The sequence below is a fragment of the Macrobrachium nipponense genome, chromosome 18 (assembly GCF_015104395.2).
Source record: "Macrobrachium nipponense isolate FS-2020 chromosome 18, ASM1510439v2, whole genome shotgun sequence".
In the NCBI taxonomy this organism is placed as follows: Eukaryota; Metazoa; Arthropoda; class Malacostraca; order Decapoda; family Palaemonidae; genus Macrobrachium; species Macrobrachium nipponense.
Window position 1 is genome coordinate 45,257,103 of NC_087211.1, and position 25,682 is coordinate 45,282,784.

Consider the following 25,682-nt stretch of genomic DNA (forward strand, 5'->3'; position numbering starts at 1 on the left):
TAAAGCCAAAACTTGTGACGATTGCTTAAAATCTCACTAACCCTCTTTGTCGTATCTAGGGTGGTTAGAAGAAGGCCTTCCTGATCACATGCAAGAAGTTAACAGGCAGGAGAGGTTCGAATGCTTTGACATTAAGAACTTCAGACTACGTCTAAGTTCCATATTGAAAGCTTCGATCCGGAAATGCACAGTCTGTACTAAAGTCAGGTGAACGACCAGTTGACCAGTCAGACGAATCAAGGACAGCAAGGCTGTACCCTGAAGACCAAAAGGCACTATTCTTAGCTGAAGGATGAGTGTCTGGACTGCCTGGGCGATTCAATGTAAGCAAACCTTGGGGGGGGTGTATGGGTGTATCAACGCAACCCAACGTCGTCCGCAATCGACTTCGTCAATAAGAAACTCAGGGCTACTATATGTCGCCTGATCTCGCACGAGTGTCTGACTCCGAGAAAACAGGCAAGACAAAAAGTAGATGGTGAGCTAGAATCGAGATTCCACAGACCTCAATGATCGTGAAGGTCTTTGTTGTTTGACAGATGCAAATCTGTCAAACAACATTCTCTGTTGTCTGTTCACACTGGCAGAATTTTCAAAACTCTCGGCAACTGCTAGACCACTGGTAGTTCAGGTGATCTCCCCCACGTTCCCGTGGCGCTGGTACTTGGAACTATTCCCGTTTTCCTCAGATTTTCTTTGAACCCTGTCTCCTGAGGGGAGGAGGGTGGGAATTTAATTATATATACCTGGCAGGTAAGTATGCATAAAACTTTATTGTATCATAACAATATCATTTTTATGCATGACACTTACCTGGCAGGTAATATATAGCTGATTGACACATTTGGAGGTGGGTCACAGACAGCAACATCGTCATAATTCAAAAATTAACTAATTTTTAAAATTATTTATTAAGTTCCTTACCTGCTAAGGTAGCTGACTTCGTAGGTCCTGCCTCTTAGCCTGCTAAACCTTAGTAGCTCTCAACTAGGATGTGACCTGTTTGTTGAGAAAGCTAACAACAAGGGTCTGACAACTGGACGGGACCAATTTGTTGACAGGAAACCCTAGCCCTCTCTTACCAGGGGCATTCATGCTAGGATAAGTTAGACCACCTGAACCACACACAAAGCTAACGTAACACATTACACTTCACATACTGAAGAGGAAATAACCCTCTCAGACAACCATAAAAAGAACACCACTTAATCAAAATACCTAGCATGTTAGTAATCTATTGTTGCTGCCGTCGATCGAGACGATTCGTACGGACTTTTGCAATCCTGTAACGAACCTCTAGATGATCGTTACATTCTACGCCTGTTGTTATAATAGGCTCTTTCTCGTAAACTCGAACAGGGACCGAGAGAAGATACTTCTTAAGATATGAGAGAGCTGTGGAATATCAGAGTTGATCTGGACCACTGGTTCCCAAAAACTCGTTTCGAGGACTGGAGGGACTACCGAATCGCTTTTACTTCTTTCAGATTAAGATCCAGGACATCTGAAACCCTACCCAGATGTCCGGCACCTTCTTTCTATCACCTCAGGTGATAGACGCACTGAGAGATGTACAGAATCATTCCTAGATCTTGAATAATATTTCAGTTTACCGGTAGCAAAAAACTGTGGTCTGCATTGCAGTCTATTCGGGGAAACAAACTTCTTCAGGAAGGAAATGGTCCCCAGCAAGCTCATCCATTCCCTCCCCGAGTATGCTTACTTCCCTAATAAGGCTGCGGTTGCCTAAGCAGGAGAGCATATAAAAGTGCAATGTTGCGGTAGACTCGTAGTTCTATACCGTGCGGTAACGAGAACCGAAAGGATTAATAGATAACTCTGTTGAACATAGTCAAGCAAAACGAATGCAACGTTTATTCATTCACGTAAGAAATCCCCTCAATCGTAGGCTAAAGTCCGTGATTGTAGGATAGATAAACAGTTAGTCAGTCAATCCCGCAAGAGAGACGCAACCGCTAGCACAGAGATAGGTTAGTCAGTCAATCCCGCAGGAGAGAGAGACGTAACCTACCGCGCATGACAGCGCACGATCTGTTACTGGCTCGGATGGACTGGAGGACAGAGTCAGACACAGCGTGACAGCAGCCGCCAGCAGCTTACGAACGTCGTCTCTAACTTTATGTCTGGGTTGCCAGCTACCCTATTCTACGAAGAGATCGGTCCGTTATTTATTGAGCAGAAAGACTCTGAAACTGGTATATTTAAGCGCAACCGACAACGCTAAATATATAGATGCGTTTGTGTCGTCAGAACACTACCATACATCGGTAAAAGATAAATCGGAAACTCCCGGAAGGCTGCAGGGAGTAACGATTAAATGTCCTTAAAATAATAGCCAATAGAGCTCTCGGTTGCCCTCCGAAGCGGTAACTACAGCAAGCGTATATGACTTGAACCAACCAGTAGTAAAAATAACGCAAGGCAAAAAATGATATATCACAATAAAGTTTTTTCATACTTACCTGGCAGACATATATATAGCTGAATTCGGAAATACAGCTACATACATATCTGACAGGCAAGTTTCATGAACAAAACTTAGAGAATCGAAGCAGACAGCTCAAGCTTCTTAAGATACTGGACATAAGCGTTCATTGACGTAGTCTACAAGTCTATTTCTTGTACGAGTCTGCGAATGAGGAATGAGAGCTCTTCCGAACCTTGTCCTTATTCGCTTACGCAATATCAAGTTAATGAGATGTTTGTCAATGAGAACTAACCCATTAACGGTACAGAGAGATATTTTGTCAATGAGGGGAGACCCACTTACTTGACAAAACGATAGTATATTGTCAATGGGGGAAAGTCACTGAATTGACAAAACGTAATCCAGGAAGTCGAGCCTTTTATTTTTTCGATTCCCGTCTCAAACAAGGAAGGGACAAGAATCCTGTTAAGAGACTGGGCTTACGGTAGGTAGAACGACAATGTTCAATCGGCATGGAAGTCTCGACTAGAAACTAACAAAATCTATCATCTGAAAAACCCTTTCAGATGGTCTAAAAAGCTTTAAATTTATTGGCAGTATGGCAAAGGAAGTCCTGTCTTGCGCTTTCCTGAAGAGCGTCCTTTTGATGAGTGCCTTTGCAAGAATCCTACTGAACGTTGCCGAAAATCCTGACGTTCAGGACGTCGAGCCTTTACATAACCTGTAACTGTCTTATCTCAAAGTCTTGACTGAGGTAGAGAAAACGAGATCTTCCCTTGAGCTTTCCTTAACTCCATCCACCTTTGCGAAAAGCAATATAATATTGACAGAGACCTCTTGAATTCACGAAACCCGAGGTCTTGCTGGGTTTCGAAGACGAAGTTCTGTTCACTTTCTTGAGGCTCAAATCTTAAACAAGAGCTTGAAGAGTTCAACAGAAACGTTCTGGTGTGCGCTCGGCGTCCTGGTGCGCGCTCGGCGGCCACTGGTGCGTGCGTCCATCCGAGCGTCCTGTTCAAGCCGATCGTCCAAATAAGCGTGCAGAAAAGCGTCACGCTCCTGACAGGCGTCAAAACAAGCGAGAGAAACTGCCTTCTTTTTCATATTTCTTGGTGGAAAGACGTACACGTGATCAGGCAACTTTCGCCTCCTTACTTCTCACTGAAACACATAACGAGGGAGAGGGGACGTGAAGCGTCCTCTTCTATAAAGCTTCTTAGAGGGCGCGAGTCCTTCCGAGAGCTCCAACCCTTGTGCGGGGAGGACGCCTCGGAGGACGAGAAGCAATCCTTCAGGATTCGTGCATGTGCACGCACTTTGGCAGTCTGGGGATTTTCATCAGAAACTGCCGAAGGCACGCCAGATCGGTTGGGTTCCCTGTAACCCTCCTTCGGCTTTCGACATGCCCTCTCCCTTGGTTCTGGGAGTTCGACAGAGGTCTAGACCTAGAGGCGTTCCAAGGCCGATCTGACGCACCCTCCACTACACAAGGGGCACTGTCACTGCACTTAGCCACTTCACTATTGCTCTCTAAAGCAAGCACTTTCGATTCTAAGTTACGAATCGAAATAGTATAAGAGAAAGGGCAATAACCTCTACAGACACTGTTTTAGGGCCCGAAGGCAACATTACAGGGTTAGGCGTAACAAAAACAGAAGTAGAACTCTTCACAACAATGAAGGAGAGCGATCACCTCTCGCAGACATAGTCATAACCCGTAGGCCATACTACAGCGTTAGGCAAAATAAAGTCTACCGGAAGGTTAGCAGTATCACTACCCTGACTTCGTAATTGATTAATTGCGTACATACTACAAACTTTTTCCTTACGGAATTAGACACGTTTACTGATTAATTGCGTACATACGAATCATACTTTTTCCTTCACGGAAATAGACATGTTTACTGATTAATTGCGCCCCCCAAGTGCGGAACTACCGAAGCTTTCGGTAGCCACACCCTATCTTTGCAGACAACACCCTCTGAAACTAGCCTAACTAGATTCAGATATCTTATGCAAAAATGAATCAAATTCAAATCAATTTAAGATAGCGTATGCCTAGCCATAAATCCAAGTAAATAAATTAAAAGACAATTAGGATACTTAGCGGCAAATGAAGTTTCCAAAATCCTAAGCCGGAGGTACTGAAAACAGGTGTTTTCAGTACCGGCGACAGAAAATTTATGAATAGAAAATGGGAATGGTTCCTGATACCCGCCTCCCAGCGGCGGGAATGGGTACTAACCACCTGGCTGACCACTGCGTGTGTCGGAAGTTTTTTAAATTCTGTCGGACTTCAGAAAATACAGCTATATATATACCTGCCAGGTAAGTGTCATGCATAAAAATGTATAACTTGGTAAAATTAGGATATTTTTATGTGTGTCCTGTAAAATGCCCCACACAGGGTTGTACATATAGTCATTTTCAAATTCCCGTGGAAGGTAGGGAAAAATCTTAAAATTTTTTTCTTTCACCATGTTCATTTGCATATCTTCCTCTTTCCACTGATGAGTTTTTCTTAAATTGGCCAACCTTAAAGTTTACCCGGTCTGGGGTGTGCTTGATATATATTTAGCCAGTCACTTAAGGTTTAAAATACTGTCACACATTTAAACCATATAGATGTCAAAATTCAAAACTTTCAGTATTTATATTGCTTAGTTATTGCATTTTAATTTGTTTTTTTACACTTAACTCCTTGAAAAATTTGGAATAATTGATTTCTTTTAAACAACCAACTTTCTATATAGTATAACATTTTCATGATCACAAAACTATCTAGGACACTTTAATCCCCTTTTAAAAGCAATAACAGCAGTCAGCAGTTAGTATACTGTACATGCATAGGCAGATCAAAAAGTCCCAGGTAGCTTCAAGTCTCACAATTCATACCAACTAATTGATGAGCTGTGAAAAACTAGCAAGCCTGGAGTTAAGAATCAACATTTTATGTACAGTAACTGGTATATATGAAAAAATGTTTCCAATCAATTATATGTAACATCACATACCCACCAATCACAAGAGCCCTCATCTTTACTACTAAGAGCAACTTTTTAAGCAAGTGCCCTATGATCCCCAAGGAAGTGTGTAGTAAATAATCTCTTCAGTGTTCTTAAGTCTATAAACATAGTCAACAAATTTCTGAAAACCTTGCCAGTTTTTGCTTCAGCAATTAAGCAGTCTACGTACTTCATTATGATTAATTTTAAAACACTGTTGTTTTCTGGATATCATCAATAATCTGATTCCTATCTTCCCATTCCTTCCATAAGGTTATCATTAACCACCATCACTTAAAAGTTTTGTCTAGCTAGCTTTTTGTAAGGATTGCCAGCTTACTCCATGCACATTATGTGAATTTCACTTTCCCTTGTTTATGGTACGTAATTCAGTCTTACTATTTTATTAGTTTTATTTTAAATTTTTCACATGATAGTACTGACATAGGTATGCAAGCCTTACCAAATAACATACAAAACTATCTATGTGGCATCTTTACACCGACCAAGCAAAAAGGATGAAGTGAAACCATGTACATTATTTCATAGAAGCCAATGGGGCACAGTGAAATAACATTAGTGAAGATGGTTCATCACTCTGGCCAGAAAAGCAGAGACGCTATAATAACAAAGAGTAAGGGAAAAAGTGAAACTTACTCAGCGTAACTTATACCTTACTAGGCAACCTAATCTTATCAGCAAAACCTGAAATTAGCAGAAAATTGAAATTTTCAATAAACTACTAATTACCCTACTGTTGTATAACAGACTAGCATTTGCTGACACCAATATAACCACTACTTACTAAACACATATGTACAAGGAATGCAAACCTAACACTAGACTTGAAGCATAACAGCACCATTTAATCTCCTTAGAATGAACAAAGAAGCCATTACTGGTACGTATTCACATAAATTTCTTACCACACTACGAGTAAAATCCCCATGAGGGGCAAAACCATCCAATCTGGTTGTCAATCTTCCATCATCAGAAAACTGAGGAAAAAATTCACTATCATCACAAGGAAAATGAAATGTGATATTAATAGAAACAATCCTCAAAAATTATCACAATTAGCAAAAAAAAAAAAATCTGAGGATTTCACAAGAGCAACATTCTCACAGAAGCACAAATAATGAGACTTTGATCAAACACTGTAAGCACATAGCTACTACTAACTTTCTTTTAAAGGAATAATGAAGCATTTGCAATTTTGTGAACACAAAAGGGGTAAACTTTATGCGATGAGTGTGTGGTGAAAAAAATTAGAATCTCTAACTCTCTCTCTCTCACATATTTTTAAGCAGAAGAAAAGCAAAGATATAAATTGTGTCAATTCCTTTTATAAGGCTGGATACAAAATAAGTTCTCCCCACCATCTTCTGTCCTCAGCTCTTTCTATCTGAATGCCCTTCAGATCTATCTACTGAATTTCTGACCTCTGACCTCTCATCCCTTCCCATCACATGCCCAAACCCTCTCAATCTTTAAGATTTTAAGCCTTTTTACCAGACCCTTGAGGGCACATATCACCACCAATTCCTCATTTCTAATACTACTACAGTACTCTGCATGAAATATTTCTACAGTCATATGACTTCATTATCTCCATTTTCCTTGCTAGTGCCCATACTTCTGAACAACCCATATGTACCCATCATATATCTTTGCCATCTTGACCAATAGAACATTTTTATTTATGACAAGAAAACAATATTTCACTCTACTTTTAAACTAAAAGGAAGAGTCAATAAAATATCAAGACAGGTAACACAACTAACGCTAAACTATTTCTTAATGCTGATAAGAATACTACAGTTATTAATGAATGGTATTGGAGAGAGACACCCATACAGACACATGAGCACATAGGGATATGTACATGAAGAATGTATACAAACAACAGATGGATCCAATACAAGAAGAATGGGGAAGTCAAGGAAAAAGTGGAAAAGCATGTACAAGCCTGAAATTTTTTAAGAACTTCAGTAGGATCTTGATATGAAGAAAACCAGTTTGTTTTATAGTTAAGTGCACGTAGAAAGGCATATTATTGAGCATACAGATCTTATCAGATGTAATTCAGTAACTGTTCAAGCTGTGTAATGAATCTATACTTGAGGAATGGATGTACAAAAATCTGTTTTTCTATAGGAGTAGGTAACTGAACAGGGAATGAAACTAGAAAGCTACTTAAAGTTTATTTGGGTTAAAAGTGAAGCTTAACTTGGAAAAAGCAGTATGTATTGTCCATAAAAAGGGGAGCTGATCAATCACAGGTGCGCGAACATTTTAAAGAGAAAAAATATAATGTCCATGAATAGACCTTTACTATACAGTTCATGTTGAATCTGAGACTGGTGAAGTGTGGAGCACTGAGTATGCTTGGTGCAGGTGGGTGCCAATTAGACTCCTGAGACTACTTAGTGCAAATGTTGTAAGTTAGCAATTCTTACAAGTTTTCATAAAGTGTAGCTTGTACATAAATAAAATTTGTTTTGATATAAAAATTACAAATTTTTAATAGATTTGTATTTTTCATAGCTAACAAACTATGCTGGAAACCGGTTAAAAACAATCAAAGATTGTAATGCAAGGAATCTGTGACATCTGGCAACTCATGCGTACATGAAGTGGAGTGTGGTCACTGACCATGCTTGAAATCCGTGACGCATTAGTCTTTCTTCCAACCAAGGACATCAGAGGGGCGGCTAGAGGTGGGCAATCAACGTTATGACCTCAGATTTGTTAGCAATGAAAAATACAATGATTGAAAATTTGTTATTTGTTCATATGCAGAACAAACCTTAGGCCTTAACAATAGGATAGACTAATACTTGGAGGGAGTTACAAGAATCCTAACAAAAAGTCTACGACACCTAGGCCTTAGATGACAAGTCCTTTTTTAGATAGCAACAGATAGCTCTAACGAGACAAAACAATAACTCCTGTGGATCGTTGTCCACAAACTTTTCAAGGAGGGAATAAAAAACGAGGCAAATCTGTCTTGTGCACAGAGGGATTTTGTGTCTTAGCCACAAAATACAGGACAAATTTGAAGGCTACAGACCCCCAACACCTGGTGTGTTTTTCATAACTCAGGCCATGAAGCTCTTCTACTCTCTTTGAGGAAGCCAAAGCAAACAGAAAAACTGTCTTCAAGAGTCAGTTCCCTTTCTGGCGATCAATATAGTGGTCTGAATGGAGCTCGAGTGAGTCCACTCAGGACCAGAGTAAGATCCCACATAAGAGGTTTGAGTTCTCTTGGTGAACAGGATTGTTTGAAACTCCCTGAACAACAGAGATTTCCCAGGATGAAGTGATGTCCACGCCTTTCAGGAGAGAAACCCCGTACCCCAATCACAGTACATGGCCCAGTTACCCTGGTATACCACTGACAAGACCTGCTGCCCTGCGAGACAAGCCTCTCGCTAGTAGGCAATATGCTTGACAGTCTCCAACTGTGAAATGATAGGTACCTTACTGACTGATGGTACCTCTCCACATGAGGCTGGCAAAGAAGGCTGTGCCATTTGGGAATTTCTCTCAGAACTGCTGACAGTAAAGACAGGTCTGGAACTACTCTGCCTGGGGCCACAGAGGTGCCACCAAGGTCATCCTGAGATTCCTGGAACTCATTATGTACTCTGTTCAGGACCTGATGGATCGAAGAGAAAGGAAACATGACGACCAAAAAGTAGACATCCAGCTTCATGTTGAAGCTGAGGGTGAAGAGGCCTATCATGGGTCTTCCCCAAACGTGAAATAGCCTGTCCGCTCTGTCCTGATGCAGAGACCACTACGTACCTAGAACTTGACTCTGACTACTTAGTTTATCAGCCACCACATTCCTCCTCCCCAAAATGTATCTGGCCATGAGCTCCACCAAGTGTCGATCACTCACTGGTGCACCTCAACTGTCAACGAGTGGAGCTGGCAAGACACCAGCACCCCCTGTTTGTTCACATAGACCACCACCATGGTGTTGTCTGACATCAGACCGACTGAGTGCCCCTCTACCCTTTCCTGAAACTCCAGTAGACCCAAGAAAGCTGCTTTCAACTCCAACACGCTGATGTGAAGCAGCTTGTTCTTTACACTTCATACTCCTGAGACTAGGAGCTCTTTGAGATGAGCACCACAACCTTCGGTGGAAGCATCCGAGAACACGAGTAGATCTGGAGGGGGTGGATGTAGAGGGACTTCCACTGCAAGGTTCTGGTCATCCAACCACCAACGTAGGTTGTTCCTTACCTCTGCCAACAGAGGTATTTGCAGCTGAGGGGAATCTCCTGCCAGGGACCACAACTCCTTCAGTCGCCACTGCAGACAATGAATGTGGAGATGACCATGAGGGATCAGCTTCTCGAGATGAAAAGATGCTAAGAACTTGGCACTGTAGAGCTGGTAGCTCATTCTGTACAAGGAAGGAGTGTGTGACAGTCCTCAACTTTTGCAATCTCGACGACACTGTATAACCATGCCCTGGTACAGGACCCTCTGGCTGGGAAGAAGACTGTACTTCTCAAGGTATACCATGATGCCTAGGCTCTGACAAAACTGGAGAAGATGGTCCCTGTCCCGAACCAGCTTCTCCCTGGAACTTGCTAACACCAGCCAATCGTTGAGGTATCTCACCAGGCGAATCCCTTGAGCATGAGCCCACGTCGACACTAGGGTAAAAACCCTTGTGAACACTTGAGGGCTGGAGTCAAGCTGAAGGAAAGGACCTTGAACTGGAACACTTGCTCCCCAAGGCTAAAGAAAAGGAATCTCCTGGACGAAGGGCGAATTGGAATCTGGAAGAAAGCGTCCTTCAAGTCTACTGACAGCTAAAAGTTGTTCTCCCTCATGGCTGCCAAAACTGTCCAGGGCATCTCCATTTTGAACCTTGTCTTCCTGATGAAGTGGTTCAGCATGGAAAGATCTATCACTGGTCTCCAATAGGCCGTAGCCTTTGGAACCAGGAAAATTCAACCGTAGTACCCCCAAAAAATACGTTACACTTCCTCCACTGCGCCCTTATCCAAAATCTTCGACACCTCTTCCGGAGAGCTAAATACTTTGGAGAGCCTCGAGCATAGTAAGGTTGAGAAGGGGACAACCAAAAGGTGGTAGATACCCCATCAGAAGGACATCTACTACCCACTTTGCTCTCTGGTAATGCCATCTGGCCCAATGACCCACCAGGAATTCCCCACCTGTAGCAGCGAGCAGGGAATGGAGCCTTCTCTATCGACGACCCAACCTGGCCCTTTCCCTAGCTCCCTTCCTGGTTTGGAAGTGTGTGTCTGAAAAGGATGCTGCTGCTACTGCTTTGTCTTCAATGGAGCTGTAGGCTGAGGAGTCCTAACAGACGTTGACTGCTTGGAAGACTTCCTTGGAGGTGACTGCCTGCTCTGCTTTGGAGGAGGAGGAGGAGGGCAAGAACAAGGGTCCTAGGAAAGAGAGGCTGCGACTCTTGGAAGTCTCCATTCCGAAGTGATGACAAGGAATCAGAATCTATTGAATGCATCACCTTATAAAGGGTTACATCCCTTTTAATCAGGAGCAGGTTGACCCACAAATTAGCCCTTACCTGATCCAGGGTCAAGCCAAGCTTTAAACGGATCATGCCCGAATTAATCTGCCGAGACACCAGTTGGACCATTTTAGTTGAGTAGTACTTCTTATACTGCATGAGAGGAGGGGAAGAAGCTTGAACTACCTATTCAAACACAGGGAATTCTCTCATCCAGAAACCAAAATATTAACATACTGCAAAATCGAATGAGCATAGCCAGAACACGGGAGTTCAAACGAAGCTTTAGCATCCTGCCACGGGCCGATCGAGGCCTTTATGCCTGTAGGGGTCACAGAATATGCGGTCAGCATTCTGATTGGACAAGTAGTCCTGCTAACCATAACTTGGGAAACATAGGACAGCATCCTTCCTCTCCCACTACTCGAAAATACTGAAAGGCCATGAAGTGACAGACACTCCACCATGCCCATCACAACCGAGTAGTAATCGAATCTGAATTTCATGTCCATCGATAACGCAAAAGCTGCACAACCAGGTTGCACTAGCCCTCTCTAACAGTCCTGAAGAGACAGAGATTTTAGTGGCAAAGTGCTACCATGCCACCCTGGCTGTCTGACCAAGGAAGGACTGGGAACACCAGCTCACTGGTTCCCGAAAACTTAATTCAACACTGAGAATTCAGAAACTGAATGGCAAGTGCTCACAGATTGTGCAGATTTTTTTTTGCGCAAACCCAAAAGATCACTCCCCAAGTTAAATAAGGAGAATACCCTTGGACCATTGGCTCTAACCCATTCAGCAGGTTGGGTAACGAAAGCCAAAATCCATGCAAATGAGCTGTGCAAACCCCTCACCCCCACCCACCCAATCCTGAAGGATTTTGGTGAGAAGAGTTGAAGTGGTTACCTGTTACTAAGGTCATCTGACTGTAGAAAAGCAAGGAGAACACTCCAAACTTGTTGCTGCCTGTAAAACAGGTCTGTAGATCAGGAAAGCAAGTCAACAAGCCTCATGAAGAATCAGCACACTCCTTTCGTTCAGTGGGACAAAGGGAACTCAACTCCAAGCAAGCTCAAAAGCTTACAGAGATGAGACGAAATGTCATCAGTGTCAGCCCTGATTAGGAAATCAATCACTGGCAACAATTACTCCCCACCCTACCCCGAAAGGAAAAGCATGCAGATAGAAGCTTAATACGCCTTCTAATGAGGGGCAGACTTCCCCGACCCTAAACTTGCAGTCATATTCAAAGCAGAAGTGAAGATCAGAAAGAATGCAACAGAAGATGAGAAAGGGAAGAACACCACTCCTATCCTCTCAGTCCATCGTCAAAATGTGCCTTGTTTGCACAGTTGTTGAGAATCACAAAGTCTAAGTCACAGAGATCAGAGGAATATGGCTACATAGCCTATTTAAAAATTAATACAAGGGAAAGCCACAATAGCAGGATTAACTTAAGGTAAACAATACTGTCACAGAACTTCCAAGTGGCTTAATCTACCATACCAGAAGCTGTTACGTCTCCAATGGAAACAAGTACTATTCATATCAAACAGGAAAACACAAACCCAATTCCTTCCAAGAAGGCTTATTTGACTGATGAGTTGGAATAAGCACAATACAAACACACACAGACCAAAACAAGGATAATAAATACTCAAAAGTTCAAACAAGCAAAAGTCGGGCAGAAAGTCCTGAAAGATATCTTAACTTGCTGACAGCCTAAAGCAAAGTGGACTGCATGCTGTCAGGTGGGCAAGGCTTTTCCCTGCCTATAAGTAATAGTTTACTACCTTGTCAGTAAAGTTTGAATGGCTGATCTAGCTTGTGTTTGCATGCTTATCCTAATTTAAATGAAAAAAGTTTGTACGTATTTGTGTACAAACATTTATTTTACACTGTGGGGTATGAGGCAATCATTTTTTAAAATTTTCCTTTCTAATAACTCTCACAGTAATGGAAAGCATTTTCAAATTTACCAGAACTAGCTTTTCAGTATGTGAAAAACCATGCCTTTAAGATTTCACTGAATACCTAAAAAATGCCTATATGGTAGCAGATCTAGAATTGATTAGATATATATAATTTAAACAAATAATTACATTATTCTAAAGGTATAAATTACTTTTAAAACATTAAAACATACTATATACTGTACTGTATTCAGTATAATTTAACTTTAGCAACTTGCACTGTATACAGTAATTGAAATTTATATATATAATATATATATATATATATATATATATATATAATATAATATATATAATATATATATACATATATATATTATATATATATATATATATATTATATATATATTATAGTACAATATTAATGACAAGGTTGTTCTACATTTATGTTGGACTTAAGACAATAAGAAGCAATCCACTAACAAGGCACAAACAAAACAAGCAGATAACATTTTAACTTACATCAACCAACAAATTAGCAGATGATGACCATAAAGTTGATATGATATTCTTAACTGTACTAGCAGCTATTCTTCTTTCATTTGCACGTTCTGTTTCACGAGCTATTCCAACCTGACCACCCCCATCAGACAGGGACCTCTCATGGCCTCGCCCAGGAGATTCCGCCAGTGGAACATGAGTTCCAACTAACCCATCACAAGAATCTGAAGCTGCATATATAAAAAAATCAACTTTCAGATACAGTAGATTTAACTTTACTGTACTAGCCATAACTCTCCCAGTGAATGTGAAGACTGGATATAAATTTTGGCAAAGAACCAATTATACACCTGCATGATCTTAAGAAATAAAAATTCTGCAAAAAATTATATTCTTATTCTATAAATCACTAAAAAAAAAGTCCAAAAAAAAGCATCTGTGACATGAAACACTAATTCAAATAAACGGCAAGAGAAATATTTACCTTGCCTTCGATGAAATACTCCAGAACTGTCAGCAAGCTGATTTGGTAAGACTGCATGCAGACCACCACTTACATCACTCTCATTCTCCCAACTATTCAACACCTCACTAGATGCTGATGACAAAGACAGAGCACTAGTACCTTGATGGCAAAGAAAAAACTTTTTTTTAGTTAGTAGTACATTTAAATAATATGAAAATGAACTAAAAAATACACGTCAGTAAAATAACTATACAGTATTCTTATCTCCAATAATAGTAAATCTTAATTTTTCTTGAACAGTTAAAAAATTATTTATTACTGACATGGGACAGGGCAGGTACAACACAAGGAAACATTCTAGGCGAAGGGAAAATTGAAAAGATAATAAAGTGCACCCACATCTGCTTTTTATTGATTTCATATTTTGATGCTTGACCTATATACAGAGAACTCTGTGCCCATACTAGAGCCACATCTACTATGAACCCACAAAAGCACCTTACGTAAAGTTAACCTAAAGGTCACACTTGTCAAAATAAAAAAAATAAGCTGTAAAACATATATTACCCTAACCACTGTACACCTAAAATAATTCTGAAGCATATTCTATGTCCCGCAACTATAAACCAATAAGCTAATACTACATGCATAAGAAAACCTTTCTACAAATATAACTTCTGACTGATACCAAAATACAGAATGGAAGTCTAACAGACTCATAATATAGGAGGTCTAAAAGTATAAGAATCAACTGACATGTTTTTCATGCAACTTGTACTAACACAAGTGAGATTATCACATATCTATCAGTGCAGCTGGTTCACCTGCGGGATATGTAATAAAATGTAAATGTAGAACTTTCTTAACCCAATTACTCAACTGATAAAAAAACTCACTTACTCCTGTTCTTCCCAAAGCAATAAGCAAGGCCTATTTCAATTTAGTATGTACATACAAGTGAATGCTACATGGCATACAAATATTGTAAAAAGCGCTATATACTTGTTCGAAAGAAAAAGCTTATTTCAATGTTACACAATTACCCCTAAACAGGGTTAGTTCCATATAAAAAGAACAATGGTCACTGACACATCCATGCCTTAACAGCTGAATATACAATGAGCCCCATTGCAGAAAAACTTCCGCAACATTATCCAATTTATACACCTGCACAGAGGGTCCACTGGCAGTGTTGAAACCCAGGAATGTAAACAGCCCTTCATCCTTATTTTGCATTTAAGCTTACTTCCAGGATGTAAGAATCCTTCTTTACCATATTTGTTTTAATCCAGCTACATGGCACTTTCTAGGTTTCCTCCCCTCCTCCTTCTGACACTTTTCACCAAAGGTGCTATATTCCTTCCCACACAACAAAATCCTCTGAAAAAATTCTGATCAAATTTTCAGCTATGCTATCCTTTTTATCATTTATGTAGCTTCACATTTTTCAACCCTTCAGTTCCTCTTAAAACACACTGTACTACACAAGAAATTTATCTCGCCAACTTGTCTTTTTCTTCATTCACATTCAGTATCCACAATTCACCCCCACATCAGAGGAAACTCAACAATTCCTTTATGCATTCCTACTTTGGCTTCCACAGACATTCCAAATCTCTTCCCAATATTTTGCATACACACTACTATGTCACTTTTTCTATTCTTCCCATCTACCACAACAAATATTTATTGTATTCCCAATGGAATGTCAAAATAAATTTTAATTTCTAGAAACCATATCTGTGGATAAGCAGACAATGAACGAGTTCTTGTTTGTCATCACAAATGTATATTATTCTGCTAAAAAAGTAGTCATACCAGGATATAGGATACAAAGACAGAAAATTTGAATCTCACATGAGCTGAGGGATCAAATACAGGATGGACTGAAGCATATTATACATACATAGAAACAAATTTCAGGGAGATGAAGAATGCCAAGGAGAATAGGCAGAGTAATGAAGTCAAGATAGTGAATTTGAAAAAGCTCACGAGGTGACAAGGGAGAATACAAGGACAAACAGGCTGACGATGTTGACAAACCCAGGTATTCAGTTAGTGGCACTGGTGTTAGGGTGGCCAACAAAATTATTAATGAAATATCCATGAATAAAGACGAAAACAAGGAAGAAATATCTATCAACAAGACAGATGAGTCAATAATAACATAGGAAAAGGAAGAAGAAAGGCAGCAATAAGACATTTTCATGAAATAATGTATAAGATAAAAGGGAATAATTTAAATGAAATAATGTATAAGATATAAGGGAATAATTTAACTAACAAATCAGAAGCTGCAGAACTGAATGTACTTATAAATTAACAGTTTTTGAGATGGAATCAATACTAAAAAATGATAAGATTAGTTCATTAGAGATAATTCTAGTTGAAACCTGAAATAACACCAAAATTGTTTTGCAAAGCCCAATGATTGGGAACTGGAAGTAATATGAAAGGTGCCAAAGAAATGTGACCTGACTGATGTGAGTAAACTATAGAGGCATTGTACTTGTGTTGGTTGTAAAGAAAATATTCAGCAATATACTCATTCTCAATAGGCCTGAGATAGAAATTGGTAAAAAAAACCTTGGAGACAAAAAAGCTAAGTTTCTAAAAAGGTAAAAGCTGCACAAATTAAATTCTTGTGTTAAGACATATTGTGCACCAGTGTACAGAATTCACAAACACCCCTCTGATGGCTGTTGATTACATGACAGCATTTGACAGTGTCAACAGACCAATATCATTCCTGTTAAACTTTTACAGCATGACAGCATTTGACAGTGTCAACAGACCAATATCATTCCTGTTAAACTTTTACAGCATGACAGCATTTGACAGTGTCAACAGACCAATATCATTCCTGTTAAACTTTTACAGCATTGTATTTGCAATTATCAACGAAACCAGTAGACAAAGTTAATGTTTGTGGGGTCTTTCCTAAGGTATTTTACATTAAATGGTGGGGGGGATACTACAAAGGATTATTATTTCACCATATTTGCCCTTCTCACACATTTATTTATGATAGAAAAAATTAATAAAAGATAGGTGGAAGAGAAGGTTTAGATTGGAGTAATGATAGAAAGTTAGCATTTAGATTATGTAGATGATACTGTTCTAATATCCAAATCACCTAAAGATTTACAAAGCTTGCTTAATAGAATGCATCATATACCTACAGAGAAAAATAAAAGCAATGAGAGAATATACACTGAATACACACAAAGGGATCAAATCACATTAGATTGAGAAATGATTAAGGAGGTTGAGTCTTTCAAACATTTAAGAGCATTGGCATCAAGTACAGGTTCCCTTCAGTTGGAATTTAGTGATACCCAACAAAATGGTAAATCACACAATGGGGGGGTTAAATAAAACTTGGAAAAATGACTAATTACATATAAAATTAAGGTTACATATACACCTATTATAATCCACGTACTATGTTATTAAGAGAAAAGAATCGTGGCATGAGAACGAAACTATAAGAAGATTTTGTTGATATAAAAATAAGGCTTTAAGAAAGAACACCGAGTCTGATGGCAGGACAGGTTTAGAAATAAATACCAAAAGGAAAATCACAGAAGCTCCACATGTAGATGAGAAAATCATCAAAAGGAGATGGAGATGGCTTGGACAAGTCCTTTATACAAACCCCAGAGACAATAGTACATGCTAGTTTCTGAGCTCCTGCGGGAACAAGGAAAGCTGAAAGACCTAGACCTATTTGGAAAGAAATATAATAAGAGAGACCAGGAATAACTGGAGATCTGTAGAAGACAAAGCACAGTAATGACACGAGTGGCCGAATTTCACGAAGACTTTGTGTCATGTGGCAGTGGAGGAGATGCTGATGTATACCCAAATCCTGTATGAAAAAAAATGGCTCAATTCACTCACCAGTCTTATTCAACATTTATTGCTATATCTTCTTAATTCCCATTTACCCTCATAACGCTTACTCTTGTTTACATTTCCTCTCAACATTCTCCTCTTGCAAACACTTTCAAAATCTTTCACAAGTTTTTACAGTGTCTATTCATTATCCCAAAATCAGTAGGCTACTGTATCATCAGTCATTCCACGCCCTTAATTCTCCTATCCCATTACTTTGTGCTTACATCCAGTACCATTTCTGTATCTTCTAATATCACTTCAATCATAAAATAAAAAAGTTACTGGCACATAAATTCTTGTCTTCAATAACCATGGTTGAACCTGTAAATTACTATCCACAATGATAAGCTTTTGACTACAAAATGGTCTTTCAAATTATCTATTACCATTGTGGAAAATCAAGGAGAATGGCTCCTGAATCAACCAACCAAGAATACTTAAAGGTACTACAGCTTGCACTGAATGGAGGGAGCAGGTGGGTTAAAGGAGAGGGTTCAATTGTTGATTTGATCAGCTGATGTTTAACAAAAGAGGAGCTTGAGACCTGACAAACAAATAGTGCACTAGGTATGTTTAGCATCCAAGATTTTCTTTTTTAATTTAAACCAAGGGATAAGAGATTTTGACCCAACTGTTAATTATAACACAAATCATTCCATACTAATAATGAAAATAGGCATACCCTGCACAGCTTTCATTTCAAGGACTTTGTGTGGATGCAGCTTATGATTTCATTAACTTAAAATTAAAGTACAACCCCTTCAGTTTGTTAGAAACTATAAAGCATAATTAACAATATACTGTAAACAAGAAAAAGAAAAACAGGCAAGAAAAATCTTAAAGAAAAAATATTTATTGACAGACGCTACTTCTGTGTAATAAATAATATGAAACTAGTTCATGCCATGATTATTTCAATCAGTTATGTCCTGCAGGACACCCAGTAATGCAAGTGACCTCAAATTCTCACTACAAAAGTCTGTCTTGTCCTAGGTCCCTCAAGTCATTTCAAAATTTCTCTACTGCTTCCTCATTCACTGTCCTCAGCCAAGTTTCCCTACATCTAACCTTCCTCACCCCTTCAATCAGCAGTCTAGTCTATTACTTCCTACACAGTCTAAAAATATCCCATCCACTACCATCTGGAGTTTTGCTTGAGGAAACATGTATATTTTACCTAATGGTAAAATTATTTACTCAGATACAAAACTCCACTTACTGTAAAGTTGATTTATGAACTTCATGTGCAATAAATCATTCAGTAAATGCTTGATCTTTAGGTGCTAAAGATGCCACAGAATTCAGATGCAAGTTCTGGTGTTCATGGCCAAACTGATAGGCATATTATTGGAAGGTTTGCCATAAACATGAAATAATTATTTATCCTGTAAGTCAAAGGAGCAAAGCTATAAAACTAACATAGCTTAAGGGACAATTGAAAGAACTAAGCTAACTCGTGAATAGGCTATGAATTATCACACTGCTCTTTGGGGCCACGATTATCACACTTCTATAGATCAGGAATTTTAGCTGGAAAACAATCCAACATCTATTGTGATGATTCTGGTATCAAATTATACCTAAACTAGTTTTAGGATATAAAATACAGTAGTCTTATTGGCCTTGACAAATACAATGAACATACAAACAAAATCGGTAATATTAGAGAGACAAAATACTGGCCCCCATGTTTGACAAAAGTTTTCTACTCTCCATATAGTATATACACATACCCACACTGTGGGGATGCATGTGTTTATCTTAGCTTTTCAGCAGTGCAGTGGGTTTAAAAAGATCATTAACTCAAAGTATCTCTTTCTCTTTATACTTACTTTGAATTTATCATCATTATCACAACTCTCACTCACTCTTATTTGTTGCACTTATAATAACTGTTTGTCAGAGACAACTATGTAGTATTAGGATGATGTCCTAGTAAACTTTTTACTTACATTAAAAAGGTTGAATTGATGAATCCAAGGAAAGAGTAACACCTTCATCAATCACATATGGCTAATGTGAAAAAAAAATCTAGGAAAACTGGACAAAAAAGCCCAATCACAGATGTTTGTTCAAATATTCTTAGACAAGAAGTGAGTGTACTAGCTTCCTTGGAAATTCCGGGAGAAGTGAGTGTACTAGCTTCCTTGGAAATTCCGGGAGAAGTGAGTGTACTAGCTTCCTTGGAAGTTCCGGGAGAAGTGAGTGTACTAGCTTCCTTGGAAATTCCGGGAGAAGTGAGTGTACTAGCTTCCTTGGAAATTCCGGGTTTTGATACTGTTAGGCTCTTAGAACCCAGTCTCCATAACAGCTCTCAAATATTTCATAAGCACCAAGGCATCAAGGTATTAGGGATTAGCAGCAGCACACCAAATATGTAATCATGAATACATATAAGGTGGTAATGGTGAAGCTAAATCTAGTGATACTGTCATAAACAAGGACCTGTCCCTGTGGGTAAAAACTACGCAGTCTAAAGAGTATAAGCATAGTTAAAATATTCCAGCTGCTGATAAGCATGTTATTCTATTACAATCATAATTCAAAATCCCATTTCCAAGTTTACTATCTACAATTAATAGTTTAAGAATATGAAAAGCAAAGAAAACATACAGTAAATATACTATCTTAATACATATACAGTTACAGTCATGTATGATGACTACATGAAACATTAGAATTTACTTAACCCTTAAACGCTGAGCCGCTTTTTACCAAAGTGTCTCTAGTATGCCCGCGGCGTTCAGGAGTTAGCGCCGAAGTGGAAAAAAATTTTTTTTCAAAAAATCACAGCACACTTAGTTTTTAAGATTAAGAGTTCATTTTTGGCTCCTTTTTTTGTCATTGCCTGAAGTTTAGTATGCAACCATCAGAAATGAAAAAATATCATTATCATATATAAATATTGGAACATATGACAGTGGGAAAAAACATTTCATATATAATTGTATACAAATTGCACTGTGAGCAAAACGGTTAAAGCTAATGAGTTAATTTTTTTTGTTGCATTGTACACTAAATTGCGATAATTTTGGTATATAACAAATTGTAAAACGATCAAAGCAACACAGAGAAATATTATCACAAAATGATGTATGAATTCACAATGCGCGGACATAAAATTTTTTTTCAAAAATTCACCATAAACCTAAATATTGTGCTAGAGACTTCCCGTTTGTTGCAAAATAAAAGCAATTGATTGAATATTACTAGACTAAATTTTTTAAGCTTACAATTGCGTTTTTCGACCATTTCTGTTGAGTTAAAGTTTACCAAAGGTCAAATTTTTTCTATTTATCAGGATTTATATAAAAATATTTCAAAACTGATAAAAGCTACAACCATGAGTTATTTTTTGTTGTATTCTACATGAAATTGTTCACATTTTCATATATAAAACTTTATGTAACGGCTAATATAAAACGGTGCAAACATTACGACAAACGGACAAAAGAATTTCTGATTTTTTCGGCAGAGTTACAGCGCGCGGACGTAAGGAAAAAGTTTTTTTTCAAAAATTCACCATAAATCAAAATATTGTGCTAGAGTTTTCCAAATTATTGCAAAATTAAGGTAAATGATTTAATATTAGTAGAATGTAAGAGTTTCAGCTTACAATTGCGTTTTTCGACCATTTCGGTCAAGTCAAAGTTGACCGAAGGTTGAAATTTTGGCACTTATCGTGATTATATGAAAATATTTCAAAACTGATAAAAACTACAACAATGGGTTGTTTTTAGTTGTATTCTACATGCAATTGTGCACATTTTCATACATAAAACCTTATGTAATGGCTAATATAAAACAGTGCAAACATTATGACAAACTGATGAAAGAATTTCTGATTTTTTCGGCAGAGTTACATAAGGAAAAATTTTTTTTTTAATTCACCATAAATCGAAATATTGTGCTAGAGACTTCCAATTTGTTGCAAAATGAAGGTAAATGATTTAATATTACTAGAATGTAAGATTTTTAGCTTACAATTGCGTTTTTCGATCATTTCGGTCGAGTCAAAGTTGACTGAAGGTTGAAATTTTGGCACTTATCGTGATTTATATGAAAATATTTCAAAACTGATAAAAGCTACAACCATGAGTTGTTTTTCATTTCATTCTACATAAAATTTTGCACATTTTCATATATAAAACTTTATGTAACGGCTACTATAAAACGGTGCAAACATTACGACAAACTGATGAAAGAATTTCTGATTTTTTCGGCAGTTACGGCGTGGACAAAGGGAAAAATTTTTTTTTTCAAAAATTCCCCATAAATCAAAATATTGTGCTAGAGACTTCCAATTTGTTGCAAAATTAAGGTAAATGATTTAATATTATTAGAATGTAAGAGTTTTAGCTTACAATTGCGTTTTTCAATCATTTCGGTTGAGTCAAAGTTGACCAAAGGTTGAAATTTTGGCACTTATCGTGATTTATATGAAAATATTTCAAAACTAATATAAGCTACAACCATGAGTTGTTTTTTGTTGCATTCTACATGAAATTTCACACATTTTCATATATAAAACTTCATGTAATGGCTAACATAAAACGATGCAAACATTACGACAAACTGACGAAAGAATTTCTGATTTTTTCGGCAGTTACTGCATGGACATAAGGAAAAAGTTTTTTTTCAAAAATTCCCCATAAATCGAAATATTGTGCTAGAGACTTCCAATTTGTTGCAAAATTAAGATAAATGATTTAATATAACTAGAATGTAAGAGTTTTAGCTTACAATTGCGTTTCTCGACCATTTCGGTCGAGTCAAAGTTGACTGAAGGTTGAAATTTTGGCACTTATCGTGATTTATATGAAAATATTTCAAAACTGATAAAAGCAACAACCATGGGTAGTTTTTAGTTGTATTCTACATGAAATTGCGCACATTTTCATGTCTAAAACTATGTAACGGCTAATATAAAATGGTGCAAAAATTACAACAAAGTGACAAAAAAATTTCTGAGATGTGTCGCTGATGCTTTTTAGTGTGAGAAGAAATTCGCGCATGCACGCCTGAGTAACGCTTGTAAAGAAAACAACAGCTTGATCCATGAACTCCCAGCATCCCTCAAGGTGCGTAATTTAAAATTTTGCACAAACTAGGCCTATAACTTTTTCTGCAAATATTTAAAAAACTTTTTAGTCGATGTAAAATATGTCAATTACGCACACAACAGACAATTTTAGTAGACGTAAAATACGGCCAATAGGTGTTTAAGGGTTAAATGACTCCTTTTCTGAAATACAAGCTTTGAAATTAACCAGTTTCATATTACAACCATCTGGCCACACAAATTGAAAAGTTGTTTAGTCATATACAGTATTTCAATAAATTGAAGAACTTAGGGTTCCTTCTGACAGGTGAGTATTTCACTGCAACTAATCCCTTTGTTAACACAATGGGTTTATTTTTAAGAAAGAAAAATATCTGAAATAGTGTCTGTATAATTTAATATTATTGTTACTTTGGGAAGCAAAAATGCCATTCAATCTCCTTTGGTTACAGATTCCTTAGATTATGTCCAAGATCTATGTTACTTTCCATAACAGTAACAGCTCCAAATTTATTTCATACATCAGTAGACAAATTGATATGTACCTTTAATTATTGCAGAATTGTTACCCTCAACAGTAGAATTAATTTCTCCAGGAGCCCTTCCCAAATTTGGCAGTACTAATATAACTACTTTAAATGGAAAAGTATGTAATTAGATCACTTTATATGAACTGAGAACCACAGCTTGATAAGGTATACCTGTAACTTTAATATAGTATCAAAAATGCTATGTGCTGTCATATTCCTGACAAGGAGATCTTACATATTTTTGAGCAGAATATGAGATGCCCAGGTACTGTGTTTTAGGACCCAATTCAAAGGAAACACTGCAAATTACTCACCTGCTCTCCTAATTTTGTTTTATCAAGGGTATTATTAATGCAAACAGATTCCATGAAAAACTAAGAGTACTTTCAGCTAACTCACAATTTCTACAAGCCAAGCTGAGCATGTGTGATGATATACTAGTATGTAAAGGGATTCCTCATCGAGTTAGTGATTAGTATTCACTTGTGCAAGCGACTAATGCTTCATCCATTGAAGCACAAAGCTCTACATGAATTATGCACAAATAAAATCAGGTCTGTACCTTCATGGGCATATCTGGATTACTTAAATAGGGATATCTTCCTACCGCTGCTTTACAATATAAAGAAAGTTTTCTGTTCCTACATGTTCATAATTAACTGTTGCTATATCTTTTTATTTAAAACCTACACAATACTTACTAAAAGGATTCTGAACTTTAAAAAAAAAACCATTCAAAAGACTGATCCCTTTTAGTAAAAAATATGTCAAATCATCATTCCAGCAAACATTTGATTCTTGAGCCTAAAACTGCTATATACTTATAGCCATAAATTCTTGATTCATCAAAATGGCATTTGATGATTAAGAGACATTGTTCTGAGTTTGAAATTAAGTTAGAAAACTGGGGACTTTATAACTGAACACTATCCTACACAACCACAATAGCATCTTTCCTGCATAAGCAGTTTTCCTTCTATAAATTTACATATTTTCCATTTTCCTTCAAAACTAAAAAGGACAATAAAATCTTGTGCAGAGGACTTGTTTTAACAGTTAATGATAATTTAGTAAGTGGTTAACTAGAACAAATTTACTACAAATAACTTTTTCCACCCTATGATTACGTAGTATTTGTTTTATATGAAAAAATTCTAAGTTTTATTGCACATAACAATAAAATCTTTAACCTATTTCTTAAGGGTAAAAAAACTTGATGACTTTCAAAAAGATAAAGACAGATATGTGCATATAAAAAAAACTTAAACTATAACAACAAGGCAAGGTAATAACAAGTGAATGTAACAAGAACAACTTAACTTGGACATGAGCATCCACAATTATTATAGTCACAATGGCAAGGGAGTTAATTTCATTACAGTTACAGGATCAAATGACAAGAAATTCACATCTCAAGGAAATTTACAGATGTTACAAATAACACAGACATATATAAACAAATACAACAACACTGTACATACATCACACTAAAGTCATGATACTAGTAACCCTACATGTTCAGACTCAGCTCACAAAACCACAAAGGAAAAACAAAGGTGATACGCCTACTGTGTGTATAATTTCCATTGCATAACATTACTCATAATACAGTATGCAGCATTACTATGAGCATTTTAAGTGTCAGCAACTGCTTTTAAATAGCATTTTTATTAGCAAAGACTACTGTTTGCATTACAGTATTAACAGTCTTGTCTAAAGTGCTAAACAAAGAGTTAAATTAATTAAATGGTTAGTTTGTTAATAAAAACCAATAAAGGTGCAACAGGTGTGACCATACTGGTAAAGGACAGCAATCAGCAAGGTGATACCTGAGCAGTGTGGTGACTGAGTGTTGGCAGTGAGGGCACCAAGGGCCCGAAGAATACGGTCTCTCTCCTCTGCTAGGCACTCCTGAGTAGGCGTCACACGCATTGATCCTAGAGACCTTTGTACATCTAGGAAAAATTCAGCAGCTCAAATTTTTTAACCCTTCCTTTATGTCAAGTACAGCCAAACTTTCTTGACTTGAAAACTCTTAACTCATACAGGAATCTGCATTACTTGTGATACCAATACGTATTATTCAAAACATTTAGAGTACATACAATAGACAAGATTCCACAGTTCACGGAAAGAATCATTTCTAAGACCTCAAAAATCATCTTGCTCATATGTTCACTAATTAAATTGTTCCAATTTGCTACCCATACCACCAATCAAATAACTGCATATCAGAAATATCATTAAAAGTTTCAATTACACATACCAATGAACTAAATCACCTACCTAGTAATACTGTACAGTTATTCATAAAAATAACAACAAGCAC

General features: G+C 37.6%; 1 protein-coding gene across 5 annotated transcripts in view; it reads right to left on the bottom strand.

Moving 5' to 3' along the window:
• LOC135197012 (1-phosphatidylinositol 3-phosphate 5-kinase-like) overlaps window positions 1–25,682 on the bottom strand; it is a 385,140-nt gene that overhangs the window by 30,673 nt on the left and 328,785 nt on the right. For 2 of the 5 annotated variants that reach the window (XM_064223904.1, XM_064223908.1), the window contains 4 exons: window positions 25,183–25,308; window positions 13,880–14,020; window positions 13,417–13,625; window positions 6,381–6,452 (listed from right to left, as the gene is read on the bottom strand). In XM_064223904.1, the coding sequence (XP_064079974.1) occupies window positions 6,381–6,452; window positions 13,417–13,625; window positions 13,880–14,020; window positions 25,183–25,308 (548 nt within the window). The remainder of the gene's footprint in view (window positions 1–6,380; window positions 6,453–13,416; window positions 13,626–13,879; window positions 14,021–25,182; window positions 25,309–25,682) is intronic. The other 3 variants (XM_064223905.1, XM_064223907.1, XM_064223906.1) reach the window with 3 other exon arrangements.